The following is a 21549-nucleotide window of genomic DNA, read 5'->3' on the forward strand; positions in this document are numbered from 1 at the left end:
TGGTTCCCCAGGATGCTGTTCCCGGGATGCTGTCCCCTGGGATGCTGCCCCCGGGATGCTGCTGCCCCCGGGATTCTGCTGACCGGGATGCTGCCCCCGGGATGCTGTCCCCTGGGATGCTGTCCCCCGGGGCTGAGGGGGCTGGAAACCCCCTGCCAGGGTCCCGGCGGCGGGGGCTGGCAGGGGCAACGGGCTGGGTGGACGGGCAGGGGGGTGCCCGGGTGGGCGCGGGACAGCGCACCCGGGAGGGGGCGGGCAGGACCCTTGGCAGCCCCAGCACTCCCCGCCCGCTGGGGATGCACCGGCCACCGGCCGGTACCGAGCAGCCCCGGGGCGGCCGGGGTGGGGAACTGGCGGCGGGGCTCCGCCGCGCGCGGGGGACACCGAGCGGCCCCGCTGCCGCCGGGGCCGGGCACCTGCTCCCGCCCCGCGGCGGGGCCGGGGCGGGCGGGGGCGGGGCGCGGCGGCGGCGGTGAAATACGGCGGCGGAGCGGGGCGCGCTCCCATGGCCCGGCGGCGGCGGAGGCGGCACGGCGGGGCCGGTGGCCTGGCGGCGGCGGGGCGGCATGCCGGGGCGGTAGCGGCGGAGTCGGTGCCGGCGGAGTCGGTGCCGGCGGAGTCGGTGCCGGGAGCGGCGATGCGGCTGCTCGGTGCCTTCCTGCGGCTGCTGGTGGCCGGGACGCTGGGCGCGCCTCCCGCCCCGGTGAGAGCCGGGGGGCGGGAGCGGGTCGGGGCGGACGCAGCCTGGCCCCCGCCGGTGCCGCTGCCCGGGGCGCCGGTGGCTGCCGGGGCGGCTCTTCCAGGCGCTGGGTGAGGGGCCGGCGGCGGGACCCCCCCGCTCCGTGCCGCCAGCGCCCGCCTTTCCCTCCCTGTAGGTCCCGGAGGCGCGGGGGGACGGCCAGCGCGGAGCCGCCCGGTGAGTTGGCAGCGGGCGGCCGCCGGTGCCCCGCTGGGAGGGGGCGGCAGCCGATGGGGGGGCTCCGCACCCCCGGGGCCGCTATCCCCGCGGTGATGCTCGGGGGGGGGGCGGGCAGGGGGGAGCTGTGCCGGGGCGCGGAGCAGCCTGTTCCCCTCGGCCCCGAGCGGAGCGCAGCCCTGCCCCGGTCTTGCCGCTCCTCCGGTGCCGGGGGGGGGGGGTCCCGGGCAGGAACACCCCGCTTCGGCTGCCCTCTGCTCTCCCCGCGATGAGACCCGAGGGGACGGTGTCCCCCGCTCTGCGGGGTGGGCTCCGGCGCCCGCCGGGGAGGGCAGGGGAGCGGCGGGGGGCGGCGGCAAAGCTGGGGTTCTGTGGAGAAGGGGCAGGAGCTGGCGGGCAGCTGGAGAACGAGCCCGTCGGGGTGGATGACACCCTGTACCCGTGCGGTGATGGACTTGCGGGGAGTACGAGGGGGTCCCCTGCATCCCTGTGCCCCCGTGAGGGATGTAGGACCCCGCCACGGCTGCTGCACCTGCCCCAGCGCGGGGCGGGGGGGGGGGGGGGGGGGCTGGGCTCAGCCTCTCCGGGCTGGGTCCTTACAGCCCCCTACCCCGGGATCTTGCAGTCCTGACCTTTCGGGAGATCTGGAATCGTAGTTTCTGCCGGCCTCTGGAGCAGCTGGTGGACGTCATTACCGAGTTCCCCAACGAAGTGGAGTACATTTTCAGACCCTCCTGCGTCTCCCTGCAGCGCTGCGGTGGCTGCTGTGGGGACGAGGGTCTCCGCTGCGTCCCTGTGGAGACGAGCAAGGTCACCATGCAGGTAAGCACTGCTCCTGTGGGGCTGTGGCCGCACTGGGGAGGCGGTGGGCTCCTCGCCAAGCACCGGCAGGGTCAACTTGCAGCTCCACATCCTCCAGCCATCGTAGCAGCGTGGGAAACATGGGAGTGGGCTCGCTTGCAACTGCTGAAACACATGCCAAACCAGGAGGGTCCCTCTGCCTGTTCTTTGGGCTTGTCCTTGAGGCCAGGTGACATCCCTGGTGGTACTGGCCTTGCTCCCTGTTCCCTGCCCTCTCCTCTCTGCATGGTCCATCTCGCTGCCTGCTGTCACCTTTTCAGACCTTCCCTGCCCTGCGGTGGGGCTAGGAGTGCCCGGGTTGCCCGTGACTCTGCTTGCCGGGGCAGAGTGGGAGCTGCCCCTTGGTTGCAGGGAGCAGCAAGGTTCTTGTCTGACAGGAGATGCCCGTGGTGGTGATGACAGTAAATGTGTGCTGGGGGCACGGTGAGCATGAAGGGCTGCTTTTCCAGTCCCCACTGTAGGAGCAGTGCGAGGTGGGGTGGGAGATCCCGGGCTGCCAACAAGCTGCTGGTTGGCTCTGCCCCATGTGCCAGGCAGCCATTGTCCTCACACTGCAGCCCTTGTGCCGCGCTGCTGGAGATCAACCCGCTGCAGCAGCAGCGAAAAGCTCTGTTTTGCTGTGGGTGATGGACTAGAGAGTGCCTGCAATAAATCACCGGTGATTTTGATCCCTTGGGGGCTGAAAATGTGTTGGAATCTCCAAAAAAATTTTTGACTGAGGTGGAGCAAGAGCCTGACATCAAGGGCAGGTAGCTCCCCCAGTGCAGGTCTGCCTCCACCGGAGGGATCCCACTGCCATGTGCGGGGTGGCAGTGCCAGGCACCACTGTGGGGGCTAGGGTGGATCACACCGATGATGAACATACCCTGTGAAGCCCCTGGATGTCCAACCCGAACTCCAGGCTGGGCTGTGGACTGACATGTGACAGGGCAAATCCTGCACCCTGGGGCTGGGGTGGCATGGTGCTACTGAATCCAGGCTCTGTGCTGTGGGAAAGGGAGCCAGGAGGAGGTAGCAGCACCAGGAATGGTCTGGAAAACGTGACTAGGGGGATATTTCCATCAGAGAAGGGAGGAGTGCAAAGTGGTCAAATACGTGAAAGCTCTCCACGAAGGCAGAGGCAGAAAAAAAATCTCCTCTAAGGCTGGGAAATCCCGAGACCGTGGGCCTTAAATTCCAGCCCTGAAGACACGGGGCAGCACTGGCAGAGCCTCCCAAGCTGCCGGGGCAGCCGGGCCTGGCTGGCGCTGTCTGCGTGCGGAGGTGGCGTCTCCGCTGCCGGAGGTCCCGAGGAACAGGTTAGACACGCGTCTGCCCGAGAGGCTGGGGTGGCGAGGCAGTGCCGTGGGAGCCCTTCCAGCCCCCTCCTGCCGCCGGCCGGGAAGTAACCTTTGCTCCTCTTTCAGCTCCTGAAGATAAAGCCAAATGGGGAGGCACCCTACGTGGAGATGGCGTTCACCGAGCACAAGCAGTGCGAGTGCAGGTAGGGACCCCCAGGCTCATCTTGCACCCCTGTGACCCCGCCAGCTTGCCTTGCACATGGGGCAAGGATGCCCTGGGGACACCCTGACCTGCTGGGACACCCCTCAACACATCCACCCGCTATCTCTGGATGGGGGGTTGCCAGTGCTTATGGCTGACACTGCCTCCGCAGCCCGCTCCCCGCAGCCAGTGGGCTGCGCAGCATTGTGCAGCCCGGGCTGGAGCTGCTGCGGCAGCCTGGCTCTGCGAGCAGGGATGTCTGTGACCCCCATCCCTGCGGCTGCCTTGGCATGCCTGGTGTGGGCTCCTCTGGCTGGAGGAGCTGCCTGTGGGTAGTGGAGCAGGGCTGGTGGCTCTGAGGCAGGCGTTTGGTGTGGGACAGCATGCCCAAGGTGGTGCCTTAGCAGAGAGCTCCATGGCTTGGCGTACCTAAGCGTGACTGTGGCCTGAAGGGGAAGCTGAAGGGCTGGGCCTGGGGCTTCCATTTGAGGGGGGCTGCCCAGCTGGGGCTGGGGAGCAGGGGCTTACATCCAAGCTGACAAATGACAATTTAAAACATGCAGTGTCAACCTGGCATGGATATGCAGCACTGGCCTGGGATGGATGCACAGCACCAAACTGCCACAGACTTCTCGCACGTCGTTAACCCCTCCAGGGTGCTCATGTTGGCCCAGAATTGATGAGAGCTTGGGCAGGGGCCTCAGCCTGGGGGCTGTGGTGCTGTGGGAGCAGGGGGTGGCTCCAGTGGGTGCTGCCCACAGCCTGTCCCTGCCACAGAGCCTCTCCAGCACCAATGGCAGGGGGGTCCTGGCATTCGCTCTCCATCATAACCCAAGGGCAATGCAGTATTGCGAAAACTGGGGACTGAGTGTCCTGCTGGGCAGCTGTTAGACAGGATCCTTGCCTGGAAGAAAAGCCTGAGGATCCCTGGGTCGGTATTCCCCTGCAGTTGTAAGAGCGGCTGTGCTGGAGCAGACCCAAGGCCCATCCAGCTCTGTACCATCTCTGGAGCATCTGTTGGTGGATGCAGAAGGGGGAGCGGGAAGAAGCACATGTGTTACTTCCCCCTGCTCCACTTCCAGCTATTTTCCGTGCAGGGAATTTCCTGAGCCTGTTGTGGTTTTCCCACCCAGGGTAACTCCCAGGAGGTCTACACGCGCTTGTGCAGGCTGCCTTTGAGTCTATGTAAAGTTCTTGCTTTCGTAGCACCTTTTGGCTTCTCCTGAAGTGGCCCTCCACACCTTTACATCGCTCCCCTTTGAAGTTTAGCGTAGGCACGGTGGATGTCCTGGCCTTGGCCCCTGTAGGGGATGCTTAAGCCAAGTATGTCATGGCTGCTGTCTGAGAACCACCGCTGAGACTTTGCAGCAAATCCCACGTGTTACTCAGGACTTTGCATCTTGTTTAACCAGCTGAGCTATGAAAGCTGTCACTGAGAGCAGCTGAAACTGAACCTCTGCTTCCCGGCCTCATGGGCAAAATGTCACATCCCCAGGGGGGTCACCAAAGCTGACCATCCCCTGCTCCTTTGCTGGCTCTGCCTTCTCCCTGCCTGCTGCAATCGGCTCCTACTGGAGGAGTTGATAATGTGGGGAAAAGTCATATCGGGTCTGTTTTAAGCACGAGTGGTAGATTGTGTTGCGCACTGGGGCATCTCAAGGAACCACCTCCAGCAGCTCGACAGACAGTGTTGCCCAAGTAACCGCTTCACTTTGTCCTTTTCCCACCCTGCAGGCCCCGCCAGGACCTGATGAGGTTGGGAAGGTAAGCGGTGTTGGGGGCAGCGTTACCGGCTGGGGTTGTGGGTGTCACCTCCCACCCATCAGCCTCTCCTGTGGTACTTTCCTTTCCAAGGAGGAGGTCCAAGGGCAGAGGTAAGAGAAGACAAGACAAGAAGAGACGTAAAGACTGTGAACTGTAAGTGAGCAGGGGCAGGTATGGGTGGTGGCTGGGGACTCATTTCTTTGGGATGAGCAGCTTCATTAAGCCTTTAGGTTTTTACTGACACTGTGAGCAGTGAGGGGCAGAGACAGGAGGACGGAGGGGACAGTGGGCGGCTGTGGGGAAATGGGCCTCTTACTGGAGGCTCAATAGGTGCTCCGTAGCCTCCACAACTCAAGGCTGGCCAGCCCCACCCGGGGTGGGGATGGATGGAACGGGTGACTGGATGGTGTGTAGCTCTATTGCCATCACAGACCACGCTGGGTTTCCTGGATCTGTGAATTTCCAGATTCAACCTCATCTTGCTGCTAGCCGTGTCCTTCCTGCTGTCCTTGACTGGCTGTTATTTGGGTTACTCTGCCCTTTCCCTTCTTACGTTTAGCTGACTCTCCCAAACCACCTGCAGTAACGGCACAGGCTGGACGCTTACTGCGGACGCTTTGGGGTATGGTGCCCATGCCTGGCACTTTAGTGTTGCATTTCCCCATTTTGTCTGAATCCCACTGCTCAGGGCTCATCCCCGTTGCCCTCACTCCTCCCCATGAAGGTGCTGCCTGCGGTCCCTACCCCTGCAGGGTGTCAGGGGGGCCAGGCACAAAGGGACTTAGGGCAGAGCAGGTGAGCCTGGAAGTCCGAGTGTCCCCCCAGTGCTGGCAGTGCTCACCCCATGCCCTGCTCTCTTTGCAGATGTGGCACACCACGCAGGTAGCCTCCGCTCTGCCCCCGGCCTTGCTCCTGCCCCCTGGGTTTGAGCTGGCTGCGTTTTCCCCTGGCTTGGGGGACTTGTGGAGCCATGCCCCACCAGGCAGCGGTGGGGAGCAGGACTCTGGTGGGGAAGAGCTGACGGGACCCTTGCTTGGCTCTGGTGGGAATGCAGTCTGGAACAGAGGACTCCCTTGCACCGTTAGCAACAGGACAAAAGGACCTGTGATCAGGCTTGGGGCTGAAGATGAGGACCTCGAGCAGCATGCTGGTGTTTGAGGGCATCCTGGGGGCAATGAGGAGCGGAGCTGGTGGACATGCTGCTGGAGCTGGCTGGGGACAGCATGATGTGGGGGGCGAGCGGAGACTGCTTCAGAGGGCTGCAGCTGCACAAATGCTCTGTCGTGCCAGCGCCCTGCAGCTGGGGAGGAAGGAAACCTGGGACAGGCGAGGCTGCAGGGCTGCGTCCCTCCCAGCCTTGGCACAGGGCAGCCCAGGAGGGTGCCAGGGAGCTTGCCTGGGAAGCTCTCCTGCTGGGGAAGGAGAGAGAATTGGGGTTGCCAGAGCTCCTCGCGTACTCACAGCCACATCCCAGCCTTGCCGTGCTCAATAAAACCTGGTGGTCAGATACTGGAGCTGGCAGCGTGAGCACTCCTGTCTGCTTTCCAGCAGCCGCAGGCAGGGCTCTTCCCCCTGGGCACCCACCCAGGCTGGGGGAGGGCACTCCTGTGGTGGCCCAGGGCTTGTCCCCAGCAACAGCTCCTGCAGTACCCAAGAGGCTGCCCTTGGTGCAGTGCTGGGGATGGGCAACCAGCAGGTCAGGACCAAGCTGCTCCCCAGGCTAGAGGCTACCCATGTGCTGGAGCTCAGGAGGGTACTGGGAGACCCTTGGGGAACTGCCCTTCTCCTCCACACCGTGGTGTGTGGGCTGGTACCTCTCCCCATTGACCATCCCCATCCTGCACTCCCCTCAATCCAAACGTCTGCCTCTCACTGTCCTGTGGCTTTCCTTCTCCCCGGCTGGGCTGATTGCAAGGCTGGAGGGGGTGCAGGCTGCCCGCGAGCCTTCACACCCACCAAGGGCTCATTCACCCAGAGTGGGGCCCTGTCTCTTACTGGGACCATCCTGGGGTGTGTAGGGGGGGGTGGTGGCTCTCACTGAGGTGGCTGTGGGTGCTGCTGTTCCCTGCTTTCACCACACAGCCAGGTCTGTGCCCATGCCCGGGGGCGCAGCCCCAGCCCCCGTGTCTGCAGACCTGCAGCGGTTCCCCTGGGGCTCTCCATCCCCCCTTCCCCACTGCAGCGGAGCTGGGGCTGGCTGCCAAGTGCATCCTGTGCTGCTCTGCTGTGCAAGCCATGCCCCGAAGCGGTGCACACAACTGCAAGCCTGAAGGGCAAACTGGACACCCCTGGCATGGGGTTAAAACAGAATCAAGGGTTATACTTGAAAACTTCAAGCAAAAGGCTGGTGGGTAAGATGTGCAAAGGCTTCAACATTGCCATCAGATGAGGTGACCTGCTGTTTATCCTGCACTGAGGAACAAGAGTGAAGCCTGAACGTAGCAGGTGTTGGGATCCAAGGCAGCTCCTCCCCACACCCGATGTGGCAGCCTGAAGCCAGGGCAGGCTCCCTCAGAGCCACAATGCTGGGCTGACACAGGGCCGTGGGGGCAGGGCAGGTCCTGCGGCAGTGGTACCCTGGCGGGGGAAGCCAGTGATGGGTGTTCAGGTGCTGTGAACCTCCACGCTGCCACCATACAGCACAGCATGGACTGGGTGAGTTGCACATGTGCAGCTGGGCATATCCTCCAGGAGCTTGCTGGATCCTTTTTGGACCCCATTTCCACTTCTGGCATCCCCAGTGTCCCGGGCCCGGCACAGCCTGTGTGGGCTCTGCCCCAACCATGCCCCACGAAGCTCCTCCTTGGCTGCCTCACGGGTGAGAGGGGGGCTCTCTGCTCCCCTTCCCACACTGCTCGGGGTCTGTGTGGGCCATGGGACACCCTAGCTGGGGTGGCCTGTCCTGGTCTGGGCAGGATCTCCCCATCCCCATGTGCTGCTTCAGCCTGGCTGGTTGCGCTGTGAGGCTAAGAACTGTGTGGAGTGCTTAAGGGATGTACGTGATGGTTTCTGTATTGTTTTTAACAGTAAAAATATCACCGTGGTAGTATTAAGCCTTTAAAAAGGAAGTTACGCAAACCCAAGAATGTTAATTAATAAAAATAAGTTGGTCAAGAGCTGTGAGTAGGGTTAAAAACAATTCAAACCAACTCCCACCCAGTGGCTTTTCCTACCAGTTCTTGGTGTCGGGCATCACCTCTTTGGCTGTTGCTCGGCACTGAGAGTTTTCAGTTTTTCACCAGAGCCGGTGGGGCTGGATGTCTGCGTTACACAGCCATGTGTGTTCCTTCTCCCCTGCACTGCCCGACCCCCCTGGGTGCTGCGTGCACCCTCATCCCCTGCTCCTCGCCTGGTGTGGGGTGGCGGGGTGGATGGTAAGGATGTGGGTGCCTGGGAGGGATGTGGCTGTCCTGCTGCGACAGCGATGAGGGGATCTGCTGGGGCAGGAGCAGGGGAAGGCACCACCGGCATGGAAGGTTTGGGAGCTGCATCTCCAGGTGTTGGGGCTCCCTCCAGCTCTGATATTTCACTGAGGCTTCACTGGTGAGAGAAACCCAATGAGCCCTGGCAGCCCCCCGGTGCTTCCCTGGGCTGTTGCAAGCATTATGTGCCCAGGAGAGAACTGGCTCCTGTCCCTGCCAGACAGGAGAGTCCTGGCAGTGCCCTGGCACCCTCCTCATCCCAGGGTGGCAGGGACTTCCAGCAGGACATTGCACCTCACGGTGACATAAGGGTCAGGCTGTGGGCCTGCTGCCCTGGTGGGGAGAGCAGGGCTCCTGGCTTGGGGCTTAGGGCCACCCCCCATGCTCCTTCCCAAGGGGACCAGCTGCTGTTTGCCTGTCCCTACTCTGTGCTGCTCCCAGTTGTGCCTTTTTTGGAGGCTTACATCAGTAGCTCCTGCCAGCCCTCCCTGGCCACAGCGGAAGCGTCCCTTGAGCACTGTGACAATGTCAGCTGCATCTACAGATCCCCATGTCCCCCAGGCACTGCAGAGCGGGGCTGTCGGAGGGGACAGGTTCACCGGGACAGCCCCCACTCCCAAAGCCAGCGGGGGCCAGAACAAACCCATGCTGGTCCTCCAGGGATAGACAGCAAACGTGCCCTGGCCCTGGTGCTCCCAAATCCCCCATCTTTTCCCCGCCTGTGTGCCCGTTGCAGATGGACAGCTGTCTCAGGGGAGCAGCATGCCGCAGGGTTATCGGTGTCCGTGCGCTCCCTGTCTCGCAGCCTTACGGAGCAAAGGTTTGTTTAATAAGGCTTTAGGAGCCAGAGCTGCAGCCAGCTGCTTTAGAAGGAGACTTATAGGGGAGACAAAACATAAGCTGGGCTCCAGGCTACGCTAGGAACAAAAACATCAATTATTCGGGGGGAGGTACCTACAAAGGTGATGTGGAGATCAGCCCAGAGATGTAGCACTGTGGCTGACGAGGCCCTGACCTTAAAGCTTTGCTGGTAGCCTCCAGCTTCCCCAGTTCTGGGATGCCAGTGGAGCGCTGCCTCCTAGCACCTTCTCCCTGCTCATGCCAGCGCAGGTCTCCTGCCTGTCTCTGTTCAGATGAAGGTGCTCCAAGGTCCTAACCTCTTCCTTGTGACATACAAGATTTTGCATCCTCAGGTGTGATTTTTCTGCGTGTTGGAGCCAGCGGTGTTTGCAGTCTCAGGGTGTTTTAAGCTTTTGCCATCTCTCATGCATCTATTTTAGGCTGTGAGAAAAAGGGCAGCTCTCACTCCCCTCCCTGTTGTCAGTGCTGGTCTCACTTTGGAAGTTCTTACTTCTTGACAAGGGCTACAAGCTCTTCAGCAGGTTAATCTAAAAATAGCCCCCCAAATTTAACATCCTCCAGGCAGCACTGGCATGGGAATCTGGAAGCCCACAGGTAAGGGCTGCTGTGCCTCAGGGCTGGTGCACGTGCTCTCCCTGCCCTTGCAAGGCTTTTCCTTCCAGTTCTTGGGGCACTTCTTGCCAATGCCTTTGGCTCACTCTCTTCTGCGCCTGCCCCTTGTCCCCTCTGCCTTGCTGGCCCCGCAGTGTGGCTGCTCGGGGACTGCCCAAAGCCAGCCCTGCTCAGCTCTGCAAAGCACCACTGGGGGGGTCCCAGGAGGATGTTAACCCCCCATCATCTATCTCCTCCCTTCCCATCCAGAGGGGACGCAGCTTTAACTGGGAAGGGCTGGGGCCAGCCCATGGCGAGTCCTGGCTCCAGCAGGGGCTGAGCACTGTCACCATCCAGGCCGGGGTGGCTGTGGTGGCAGGGCACAGGGCCAGCACCTGTCACAGTGAAATTGCCTTTCAGAAACGGTTCCTGTTGCAACGGGACATGCCCATCTCTTGGGAAGGGATGGGCAAAGATGCAGGTGCCTCCTTCTTCCCAACCAGTCTCAGCACAGTCTTTCTTGGGGCACCACTGGGATTTCATTCCAGCTTTCCACCCTTTGCAGGTCCCCTGCCACCGCCCCAGTGAGGTGGTTATTTGGATCCGGACCGACGATCCCATGGATGGACGTAGCAAACCACGTGGCCTGAGCCTGGCTGAGCATTCCTGATTCAGCACGTCTCCTTCGCTGATTACTGCGGTGATCCAGCAGACCTGGCCTTCGCTGATTACTGTGGTGATCCAGCAGACCTGGCCTTCGCTGATTACTGCGGTGATCCAGCAGACCTGGCCTTCGCTGATTACTGCGGTGATCCAGCAGACCTGGCCTTCGCTGATTACTGCGGTGATCCAGCAGACCTGGCCTTCGCTGATTACTGCGGTGATCCAGCAGACCTGGCCTTCGCTGATTACTGCGGTGATCCAGCAGACCTGGCCTTCGCTGATTACTGTGGTGATCCAGCAGACCTGGCCTTCGCTGATTACTGCGGTGATCCAGCAGACCTGGCCTTCCAAGAAAAAGCCAGACCAGGAACGCACGCTTCTAGGTTGAGCCAGACACTCGTATTTCCCACGTATAAAGCATTTGCTATCTAATCCCAAGCCTGGGATCTTGGCTGCGCTGGCGTTTCGCAGCACCTTAACGCGTTCCTGCTGGCATTCCTGGCTCCATATGTTTGAAACAAGCGTGTAAACCCAAACGGGTCTGTGAGCGCTGGCGAAAGGGCTGGCAGGGAGCCCAGGGCTGGGGGCAGCGGCACAGGGAGAGCGGGTGGGTGGGAGAGCAGGTGGGTGGGTGGGAGAGCGAGGACCACCCGGGTGGGAGCGCCTTTCCACAGGCAGAGGCAAAGCCTATTTAAAACACGGCTAATTACGTGGCACGGGAGCAAGGAAATAGGGTAGCAAAGGCAGAACTTAATGAATGGGAGCTTTATTAGTTAAGCGTAATTAATGGTGACTAATGATGATGATAACGCGAGCAGAGCAACGGTGCTTATAGAGCGATGAAGACCCTGCGGTGGGGTGGGACCCCCGTCGGGGATCCCCGCCCCCCCCCGGCCGGGACCTCCCTCCTTGGTGGTGCGGGACCCCCTCCCCCGGCGGGGACACTCTTCCTCTGGCCGGGACGCCCCCGCGGTGGTCCGGAGCCCCCCTCCCCCCGCCGGGACACCCCCGCTCGGCGGTCCGGGTCCCCCTCCCCAGGCGCAGCCCCCTGCGGGGGGCGGGACGATGATCTCATCCGCAGCCAATCGGCGGCGCCCCGGCGGCCCCACCGCCCCGGGGGCGAGCGGCGGCGGCACGCGGCCCCGGCGCGGCCCCGCCCCTCCCCGCGCGCCGCATCCGGCGGCACCGGGGGATGCTGCCGGCGGCGCTCGCCCGGGTGCGCGCCCGCGGCGGGGGCGGCGGCGGGGGGCGGGGCAGGGGGGGCCGTGCCGCTCAGCGGCGCCCGGTTACCGGCCGGCGAAGGGCCGGGGCGTGCGGCGCGCCTCACCCGCGCGTCCCGCTGTCCGCCGGCGGCGCGGGGCGGCGGCGCGGGGCCATGAGCCGGCCGGAGGCCGAGCCGTGCTCCCGGGCGCTGGCGCAGGCCCGCGTCTACCTGGGGCAGCTGCGGGGCCGCGTGGCGCCGGCGGGCCCCGAGGGCGGCGGGCGCCGGGACTACCTGGTGGAGGCGGCGCGGCAGCTGCGCCTGGCGCTGGAGCGGGACGTCAGCGAGGACTACGAGGAGGCCTTCAACCACTACCAGAACGGCGTGGACGTGCTGCTGCGCGGCGTGCAGGGTGCGGGGCTCTCCGGGGGCGCGGGGCTCTCCGGGGGCGCGGGGCTCTCCGGGGGCGCGGGGCGGGGCAGCGAGGGGCCCGGGGCGTCCCCGCCGGGGGGCGGTGAAGGCGAGCGGGGCATCCCTCCCTGGGGGCAGCCAGGGGACTAGGGCATCTGTCTGAGGAGAATGACAAGGGGACCAGGGCATCCCTCCCGGGGAGCAGCGATGGGACCGGGTTATCCCTCTGAGGAGCGTGACAAGGGGGCTGGGGCGTGACAAGGGGGCTGGGGCGTCCCTTCAGGGATTGCAGGCAGGGGGCCAGTGCCATCCCTACTGGCAGAAGACCGAGGGGACTGGAGCATCCCTCTGGGCAGTATGGCCAGGGGACCAGGGCATCCCTCCTGTGAGCGTTGCAATGGGACCGGGGTGTCCCTCCAGGCATCGTGGCCAGGGGACCAGGGTGTCCCTCTAGGCAGCGTGGCAAGCCCCTCACACCCACCCTCTGTGCCCACTGCAGTTGACCCCAACAAGGAGCGTCGGGAGGCTGTGAAGCGGAAGATCACGCAGTACCTGAGGCGCGCGGAGGAAATCTTCAACTGCCACCTCCAGCGGGCTGCAGGGGATGGCAACCCCACTACCACGGTGAGGGGCTGGTGTGGGGCGGCATGGGTGGGATGGCAGCGGATCTGTGGCACTGGGAAACCTGGGATGGACACACACACACATAAAGCAGCCCCAGTGAGCCTCCTCAGCTGCCTCTGCCTGATGCCATGGTGAGGTGGTGTAGAGAAAATGGCAGATTCATGAGCTGCAGAGTGTCCCGGCGTGCTGGTGGCTGTGAGGGAGCTGGCAGCCCCTCGCCCTGCCGGGATCGAAGAGCTGAGGTGGGCCCCGCTTGCCTGGGGTGCAGCCAGCCCCCCTGGGATGAGGGGGGGGGGCATGTTTAGCTTGCTGCCGCTGCAGTGAAAATGGCTGCGTTTGGTGGGACTGAAGGCACTGGGGGAGACCACCTTGTTAAAAATGTCATCTGCCACATCGTTCCTTCCCACCTGGATGGAAACCAAAGATGATGGCTGCTTGCTGCATTGTGGGAAGGAGGTGGTTAATGAAGGGAGACGGGATTGAGGCAGGGCAGGGTCAGAGCCTGATGAGAAAGACAGGGGAGAAAGACAACTATCTTCTATACAGATCCCCTTGGTGTTGAAGCAGTCTGGGTCCAAATTTTGGAGTGATTTTACCCATTCTGCAGGTGCAAGCTTTCCCCAAAAAACTCAGAAATCCAGGAGCTGGCCAGGAAAATGGTTCAGCTGATGTTAGGAGTCAAGCACAGCTGTTGGAACATTGTCTCTGGATGCTGACCGGCCTGGCAGTGTTGCCGCCTCTTTAAAATGTGGGGACTTCTGTCACCTGCTGTCATGGACGGTAGCATCTCCAGGTCCCTCATCTTCTCTCACCACCTTGCAGGGTTACAGCAGCCTGCGCTTCCGGCCGATCAGGACGCTGAGCTCCGCAGTGGAGAACCTGAGACGGTGTAAGGTTGTGGGCGTGATCGATAAGGTAATAGAATGACTTGACCTGGAATGGGGTGGGGGTGTTTGTGAGGCTGGTGTGGGACCAAAGGGAGTGTAAGCTAGAGGGTCCTGGCAGCTGGGATGGGGGTGCCAGCCCCCAGCACACCCACCAAGAAATGTGAGGGTATCCATCCACGCCACTCCCGCCAAGGAAAATTTGCAGGCAAGGATGCAAGACCCTTTAGTAGGAGTTAGTTGGGAAATCTGTTAATGTGCCCATTACTTCTTACCAGAGCTTGGAGGCTGATGCATTCAGTTCTTTCCCATGCATGGAATCGTGCCTGATGCTTAGGCACCGCGGTGGTGGACTCCTATGGATAATCTAGACTGCAGCAGAAGACAAGCTGTCTGGCTGAACCAGCTAATCAGTAGCTCACCATCTTGGAGCAAAGGTTACCGTCTCCATACACGCACTGGCACACTGCTCTCCTCCGCTGTTCACACATCTGAGTTTGGCAGGACTGGCGCGGTCCTCCTGTCCCTGCCGAGGCCCAGGTGGGCAGCCCGGCGCACCCCACCGAGCCCAGAAGGAGCAGTGCGAAACCCTTCTTTTGTGAGAGAAGCAAAAATGGTGTGGGAGTCACCTCCTGATTAACTTTCTGCTCCCTGGTTGCATGGCTATCTCATTACTAATAACCCGTGCTTTGTCGTTCAGGAGTAGGGGTTTGAGCACCACCAAACTCTTCGAGTTGGGTGGGAGTTTGTTGCAGATGCAGAGCTGAGTCCCTGCAGTCATTCCTGTAGGCTGTGTGTTGGGGTGGGAGCCATCACCGCTTCTGACCGGTGCTGTATATACTGTTTCCAGGTGCAGATTGTCCAGGATCCGGCCACTGGTGGGACCTTTATACTGAAGGTGGGTGTTTTCAGGTCCATCTGCCTGCTTCTCCCTGTTGTCCCAGAGCCTCCTTGTCCAAACAGATGGCTGGAGGACCAAAAAATAGCAGCTGACAGAGGTGTTGGAGGAAGTTCATTGTTCATAAAGTTTCTTTTGGCTGCCTCAGCCATCTTCCGTGATCAGAAGGGAAGTGGTTCTCCTCGGTCACCTCTCTCTGCCTTGTAATGCTGCAAGCCAAACCTTATGCCCATGTTAATCTGGGTCAACCCCTGAAACAGGTTGTGGATGAGGTGTGCTCAGTACAAGTCCTAGGGCGTTTTCCAGCACCCTTGAACTAAAAATAAAGGAGTTTAATAATTGGACAAGGAGCCTGACAGGGAGAAGCATCAGCTCCAGAGGAGAGAGGGCTGGGATGGCAGGTTCCCGTCTGAAGGGAGTAGGGGTAGTTGTGGGGGGTGGACCAGCAGTGTCCTCTGGGTCCCACAGTGCAGGTGGGGAGTGGTCTGCCTTGGCAGAGCTTTGCAGAGCCCTGCCTCATCACAGCTGGCTGCTGGGGACTGACAGATCTCTCAGCATGAGCTGCAGGACTCTGCAGATAGGGAGCTCCATTGCAGGTGTCGCAGGGGAGCAGCCGTGGCGTGGGGCAGATGGCACCCTACTTTTCTGGCTGGCCTCCTGCCCAGTGCTAGGTTGCAGGGAGTCCAAGTCTCTACCACGCTGTAACACCCATCTGCCTGTACCTCCTCAGAGCCTCCCCAAATCCCACGTTGAGACCCGTGAGCGACAGACCATCATCCCTCATGGGGTCCCCTTCATGGTCAAGCTGTTGTGCTACTATGTGAGTGAGGACTCCATCTTCCTCCACCTGGAGCACGTGCAGGGTGAGTGGAGATGACATTGCCTCCTGTCCGTGGAGCATCCTGCTCTTATCCCCAGCCTCCCTTTCTTTGTAATCTCAAATATGTTTCTCCTGCTGCTTTGGAACTGCACTTTTAATAGTGACAGCACAAGCTGTCTTCTTCATGGAAGGGTGGTGGGTACCAAGGCTGGGAGACTTTGTAGAAGGAGCTGCTCGGCTGTACTGGGGATTCTGGAGGTCTGGTAAGAGCTGACTGGGGAAGTAACTTAGAAATGGGACCTGCGGAGACCTACAAGGGGAGAGAGGTTGTGGGTGTGTTTTATATGGAAACTGTCCTTAGGGACTAGAGTCCCATGGGAGGAAATGTCATGCCTTGATGTAAAGAAGTTGATGTGGCTCAGCATCTTGAAAAGAAAAAAACCTTCATTTTACTGACATTGTTTGACCATGACAAGAAGGTGATGGAGAAGAACCAAGTGAAGCAGTTCACCTGGATGTTGTAGAACAAAACTCTCTTGATAAGACCCTTGTAAAGCATTTTTTGTTTACAAAAGAAGAGGTCGCACTGGATTCTGAGACCAGACCGAAGAGAGGAGATGGAGAATTGGGGCATAAAGGGCAGGGAGCACATCGGGGTTCGGGTTCAACAAGGAGGCAAACTTAAGGCTTGTCCCAGATCCTGGTGAAGAAGTGTGACAAGGTGGAGGCTTGTCCTAAGGAGCTTCTTTGCTCTCTGCTGGTTGAGTGGATGTGTAGGAAGCTGCAGCTGGACTCCAGCAATGGCAAATGAAGGCTGATGTGTGTTGAGTCTCAAACGCCCTGTGTGTTGCTGTAGGGTGAATGTGCAGAAAGCAGGGAGCAGCTGAACATAGTGAGGCTGGGAAACCCTGGCGGGTGCTGCGGGCTCCAGGGCCTGCTGCGCTGGCTCCTCGCTGACCCATGGGCTCTGTGCCGTGCTGTGGGGGCTCTGTGGCATCTCTGTCATGCGGGGAGGAAAGGCTTTCAGGGGGAAGTGGGGGTGGGTTCAGGGGTCTATGAAGATGTGGCTCGCCTGTGACATGGAAGTGGCAGAGCTGAGATCAAGGCAACTGTGCAGAATGCGGAACAGGGCTCCTAAAAGAGGGTGGAATGAGCCTTTGGTGTGCTAGGTCCCGGGGAGGTGTGGTGTTGAGCACGGGTGTGCTTGCAGGGCTGGGGAGCATGCTGCATGGACTTGAGCTTTGCTGCAGGGGACGTTAATGATGCTCGGTCAAGTCCCCAGCGTGTCAGCCTTGGCCTGTGCCTGAACGGGCTGTGTGTGCAGCGGGGGAGCCACGGATGCTTTCTGCCCCATCACTTGTTCTCTCTGCTTTCCAGGGGAGACGCTGTGGTCTCACCTCCGCTCCAAGTACTGTGTCCAGCAGGGATCTGCCGATTCAAACGCTGTTCAAGCCCTGAGGGACCGTGGCAGAGAGGATGGCGTGGGAAGCTCCCAGGGCAGCAGCCAAGTCTCCATCTTCTCTGCTTGCACAGGCAATGGCCTCCCAGGCTCTGCAACTCACCGAGTACTGGGAAACACTGATGCCTCACCGCCTGGGGAGCAGTCCCCCAACCCCACGGACACCAGCTTAGGGAACCACTGCCAGCTTCGCCTTGCTCCCGCTGGCAGCGTAAGGGCTGCAGCCAGAGGGCAGGATCTGTGTGTGACACAGGCTGTGTCTGGCATCATGGACCATGTTCCAGCAGCATCAGCCAAAGCTCCTGGCCACCCTGCCAGCCAGGGCTTGGTCGTCTACCCCTGGGACGCTCTAACAGGTGGCGTGGGCTGCATATCGGCGAGAGCAGCCTCCCAGCAAGACCCCAGGCTTCCCCAGGGACCTGCCCCTCTACCAAAGACTGTGAGAGGAGGGGGCCAGCCAGGGGCAGGGGAGCCGCCGCCTCAGCAAGTGTCTGAGGTCCCCTGGGCTCAGCCCTGCCTGACCTCAGGTCAGAGACAGCTTCATGCAGGAGTTGCCCCATCCAGCTCTGCCAAGCCCGGTGGGCCTGACCCAGAAGCACGGGAGCCCTCGCGGGGAGCAAGGCTGACCTGTGGCCGGCTCAGCGAGCAGCCACCATCAGGACAGTGCAGGGCTTTGGCTTCCCAGGAGCACGGCCGGAGAGCGTGGGCTGTGAAGGAGGAGCAGGTGCAGCTGTGGGCAGCAGAAATCCTCCTGGCCTTAGAGGGACTTCACCAACAGGGCATCTTGTGCCGGGACCTCAACCCCAGGAACCTGTTGCTTGATGCAGCTGGTAGGTAGTGCCCCAGGCTGCTGCCTTGAGGAGGAGGAGGATGGCCTTTTGGCTGGGAGACTGCCACTTGCCCCATTTCCAGGAGACGAGGACCTTCTAGAGTTTGCTTTGGGGGAGGGTGGGAGTCTGGAGGGGTTTGGATGTTGCTGATCCTGGAAGTGCAGTCTCAGCTGGGATTTCCAAGCGGTATTGCAAGAGATGGCTCTGCAGTGGGAGAGTCAGGGGCTGTAGCCACAGGAATGCATTGCCCCTGTTCCCCCGCAGGGGCTGTCTGCCTGGGAAGTCCCAGCATGGGGAAGCTGAGACCAGCTGAACTGTGCCTGAGGTTAGTGGGACTGCAGTTTTCCTCTGCTTGTAGTTACTGCCTGCTGGGGGATTCTGGAGCCGTCCCATCCCTCAAAGCCACGGCTACTGCTGTCAGTGCAAGCTGAATGCAAGTCTCTGCTCAGCTGGCAACATCTGGGTATCTCTGGAGAGGTACAAATTGCTTAGGAAAAGAAAAATGCAGAGAGCTTTGCAATGGGAAAGCTAACCTTCCCCCCCTTTAAAAACTGCTTCTTTCCTCACTACAGCCTGCACTGAGGTCTGTGAGCTTGGAGCCCACCTGACCAGTCTCACCAGCTGCGAGTGCCTGCTGGGCATCTCGTGCAAGCAGTGGGAGGCTGGGGGATGTGCAGTGCCTCAGCATTCAGGGCATGGCAGGGGCCCGGTGCCCTGGCTGTTGCCATTGCAGGGATGTGGCTTGGCTTTGTGCTGCAACCAAAGCCCCTAGCTTTGTCCTAACCTCCCTGCTTTTGGCTCTGGTGCTGCTCTGCAGGTCACGTCCGTCTCACCTTCTTTGGCCAGTGGACAGAGGTGGAGCCCCAATACTGCAGCCAGGCACGGGAAGAGCTGTACAGTGCCCCAGGTAAGGGATGCATCCCCTGCCTTCTGCCCACTGCCACCAACCGGGGAAGAGGGGGCTTCTGCAGGCAGCGAGATAGGCCCAGCGTGGTACAGCCACTGGTGCTCCCTGCCTCCCACTCTAATTAATACCTCTCTGGCTTTTTCTGCAGAAGTGGGGGGGATCGCAGAGCCCACCGAAGCAGCTGACTGTTGGAGCTTTGGCTCACTCTTGTATGAGTTGCTGACAGGAGTGGTAAGAGGCAGCGGAGCTGTGCAAGGAGGGGGGAGGCAGAGGTGACACTGTGGCGCAAGGTCTCCCTGCCATGCCGGGGCTGGGACAGTACCTTGCCCCACTGGCACCTCAGTGCTGTGCCAGGTTGCTTCAGGCTTGTGGTTCCTAGTGCCTGTGCACGGCCTCTGGGTCTTCAGTACACCAGGTTTTAAATCCTGCTGTACAGGGCTGGGGTTGTGTGGCAATGATGGCTCAGCAGGGCCCTCCTACCCTTCTCGGTTCCTCCACTCACCATCTCCTTCTACCTCCTGCAGCCACTGTCCCTAAACCACCCTTCAGGGATTCAACCTCACACCCAGCTGCATCTGCCAGAAGGGCTTAGCCTGGCTGCCACATCGCTGCTCACCGAGGTGAGGGAGCACAGGGCGAGGCACTGTGGAAAGGCAGGGTCCAGCTGGGGTAGCTTTTCCAGTATCCCCATCCTGCTGCCCCGTCCCCTTTCTCCACAGCTCCTGCAGTACAACCCAAAGTGGCGTCTGGGCTCTGGAGGAGGTGGCATGGCGAAGCTGAAGTCCCACTCCTTCTTCAGCACCGTCCCGTGGAACAAGCTGGTGGGCTAGGCAGGCTGTCCTCCCTGCAGGGAGCTGGGCACAGAGCCACTGTCCTGGCACTAGCGACCCCGGGTGGCACTGGCAGCTCTGCCTGCTGGGGGGGTTGCCTGCAAGGGCTGTCCCGGTGTGGGGTACGCATGAGGTTTTGCAGCCTGACGTGTTCTTCTGTCTCTGCTTGTGTTTGCTGGTGTCTCCAAGAGGAGGCTGCAGTCTGGGCCAGGCTGTCTTCTCTAGGTCCTCCCTGGTGGGAAAGGGACGCCAGGTGCCCACCCCTGGGGTGAGGCTATGCTCCCCTTCTGGGGCATCCCTTGCTCAGCTTAGCGTCTCGCCTCGGGACTCCCTCCCTATGGTTTTTATCTCTGCTACTACCACAGCGACCCTCTCCCCTGTTATTTTTTTTTGTGGCTTCCAAGTGCATCTCCTCTGGGCCCCACCGGCTGGTGCCCAAGCCTGGGGTCTGTGCCCATTGCCCATCCCTGACTGCATGTGTGTGTGGGTAATGCCTGATGCAGGGGGGAGACAGGAGGGAGCCCTCTGCTCTTCTCCCCTCAGCCCTCTGAAATAAAATAAACCACTCATTATTGCTTGCAGATGCGTCCTTTTGTATCTGAGCCAGGCCAGCCAGGCCTGGACCAAGCGCGCTGAGTGCGGGAGAGCCCCGGGGATGGCATCACCCACTGGCTGTCAGCACCCTGCAGCCAAAACCCAGAAGGTGGCACCGAGCTGCCTGCCCCACAGGTTCCTGGGGCTGCGTGGCCGCAGATCAGAGTTGAGAAAAACGCAGAGAGTACCTGTGTTCTTCTTCCAGCCCTGATTTTTGTTGTTACCCGTTCTGGCCCCAGCCTCCCGTGCCTGGGTGCTCCTTTCTGCTGCAGGAAGGCAGCCCGCTGCCCTCCCCGCTGTGCTTTGAGTGCAGTTGCCCCTGGTAGATCAAACAGCAAGCCGTTAACGGGATGAACGCTGAGAGCCAGCACAGACGGAAGAAGGGCAAAAGTAAAGACAAACCAGGATGGAAGAAAAGGCGTCTGCCAACAGCCCGAAGCAGCAGCTGCTGTGCTGATTTGTGCAAGTCAAAGCCCTAGGCTGAAGGATGAGCTAGCAATGGCAGCAGTGGAGTGCTGCATCTCCCCCCCGCGTGCTCGCAGCGCTCCCTCATCCCCAACGGTAAGGAATTACCGGCACCAGTGAAACTTCCCAGTGGCTAGCTGGTTCCAGCTCCTGCTTGCCACCGGCCACTACCACCCTGCCTGCTCCTCGCTGCCTCCGGGTGCTTGTCCAGCAGAGGGGAGCAAAGCCTGGGAGAAACTCCTCTCCCACTCCAGCGAAGGTACCTGAAAGGCCGTGCAGGAGCAAGAGGGCTAACCAGGGAGCAGACTGCTAATTCCACGCAGCGCCTGGCGCTTTTCCACTCCAGGGCAGCCTTTCCTGGCTGCACCCACAGCCACCAGCCTCCTAATCCTGTGTGATTGAGGGGAGGCTCAGCAGGACCCACCCTGTGGCCAAAGCCCCAGCAGGACACTGCCATGGGTGTCACCCAGGAGGGTCAAAAGGCAGCTTTAAGCACAGCAGCTGCACCGCCCTCCTACAGCAAGCCCCAGCAGGGTGGATTAAATAGAGCAGGCAGATTAAATAAGAGCAGTTGGCTAAACTGCATCATTTTAGGAGCTTGGCTGTACATTCCCAGTTGGAAGGCCCCATTTATTGCAGCCTCTGACAGAACATGGCCATTGCCCTTCCCCAGGCTCACGTACAAAGCCAAGGTGGGCCCCCCGTATCCTAAACCAGTGCAGAGCACTGGTGCTAGCAGCATTTTCTAATCAGAACTTTCTCTTTCAATGTACTTGTGCAAGAGTGGCTAGATTCTTTGCCCTTCCTATACAGCAAGGGAAGGGGTTTTTCCTCTCTTCCTCACCTACCTCAACCAGGGGCAGTCAGAAGCAAGCTGACTCCACGCACCAGTTTGTCCAGAGCTGCCAGGAAGATGCAGGAACCAGCACCAGGCACTGCTCTCACCAGCACGCAAGCTGTAAGTGGAACAGTTTTCTGTTAAAAGGGGCTGCTTTCTTCACTCATAGCCGGGAAAGGCAAACCATTCTCTGAAGTTGGTGTTGGAGCTGGAAAAACCCTGCCATGA

At 60.8% G+C, this 21549-nt stretch overlaps 2 protein-coding genes across 4 annotated transcripts; both read left to right on the forward strand.

The window, feature by feature from the left end:
- The first annotated feature begins 516 nt into the window (after positions 1 to 516).
- Positions 517 to 8139, forward strand: PGF (placental growth factor). The gene is given in 8 exon segments (XM_055793643.1): positions 517 to 703; positions 876 to 890; positions 892 to 916; positions 1542 to 1738; positions 3184 to 3260; positions 4994 to 5023; positions 5114 to 5176; positions 5888 to 8139. Coding segments are annotated over 8 exon segments (495 nt in total). The 5' UTR covers positions 517 to 637; the 3' UTR covers positions 5910 to 8139.
- Positions 8140 to 11642: 3503 nt separating this feature from the next.
- Positions 11643 to 20005, forward strand: RPS6KL1 (ribosomal protein S6 kinase like 1). 3 transcript variants are annotated; one of them, XM_055805875.1, is made up of 10 exons: positions 11643 to 12173; positions 12672 to 12796; positions 13619 to 13711; positions 14531 to 14578; positions 15309 to 15441; positions 16776 to 17687; positions 18505 to 18594; positions 18743 to 18825; positions 19119 to 19214; positions 19314 to 20005. In XM_055805875.1, exons 1-10 carry the CDS (start codon positions 11753 to 11755, stop codon positions 19422 to 19424), a joined length of 2112 nt encoding a protein of 703 aa, XP_055661850.1. In that variant the 5' UTR covers positions 11643 to 11752; the 3' UTR covers positions 19425 to 20005. The 3 variants fall into 3 exon arrangements, with proteins under 3 accessions (XP_055661850.1, XP_055661858.1, XP_055661862.1); XM_055805883.1 differs by lacking the exon at positions 19314 to 20005 and adding an exon at positions 17952 to 18012; XM_055805887.1 differs by lacking the exon at positions 16776 to 17687.
- Positions 20006 to 21549: the final 1544 nt, after the last annotated feature.

Source organism: Falco peregrinus, chromosome 1 (genome assembly GCF_023634155.1).
Source record: "Falco peregrinus isolate bFalPer1 chromosome 1, bFalPer1.pri, whole genome shotgun sequence".
Lineage (NCBI taxonomy): Eukaryota > Metazoa > Chordata > Aves > Falconiformes > Falconidae > Falco > Falco peregrinus.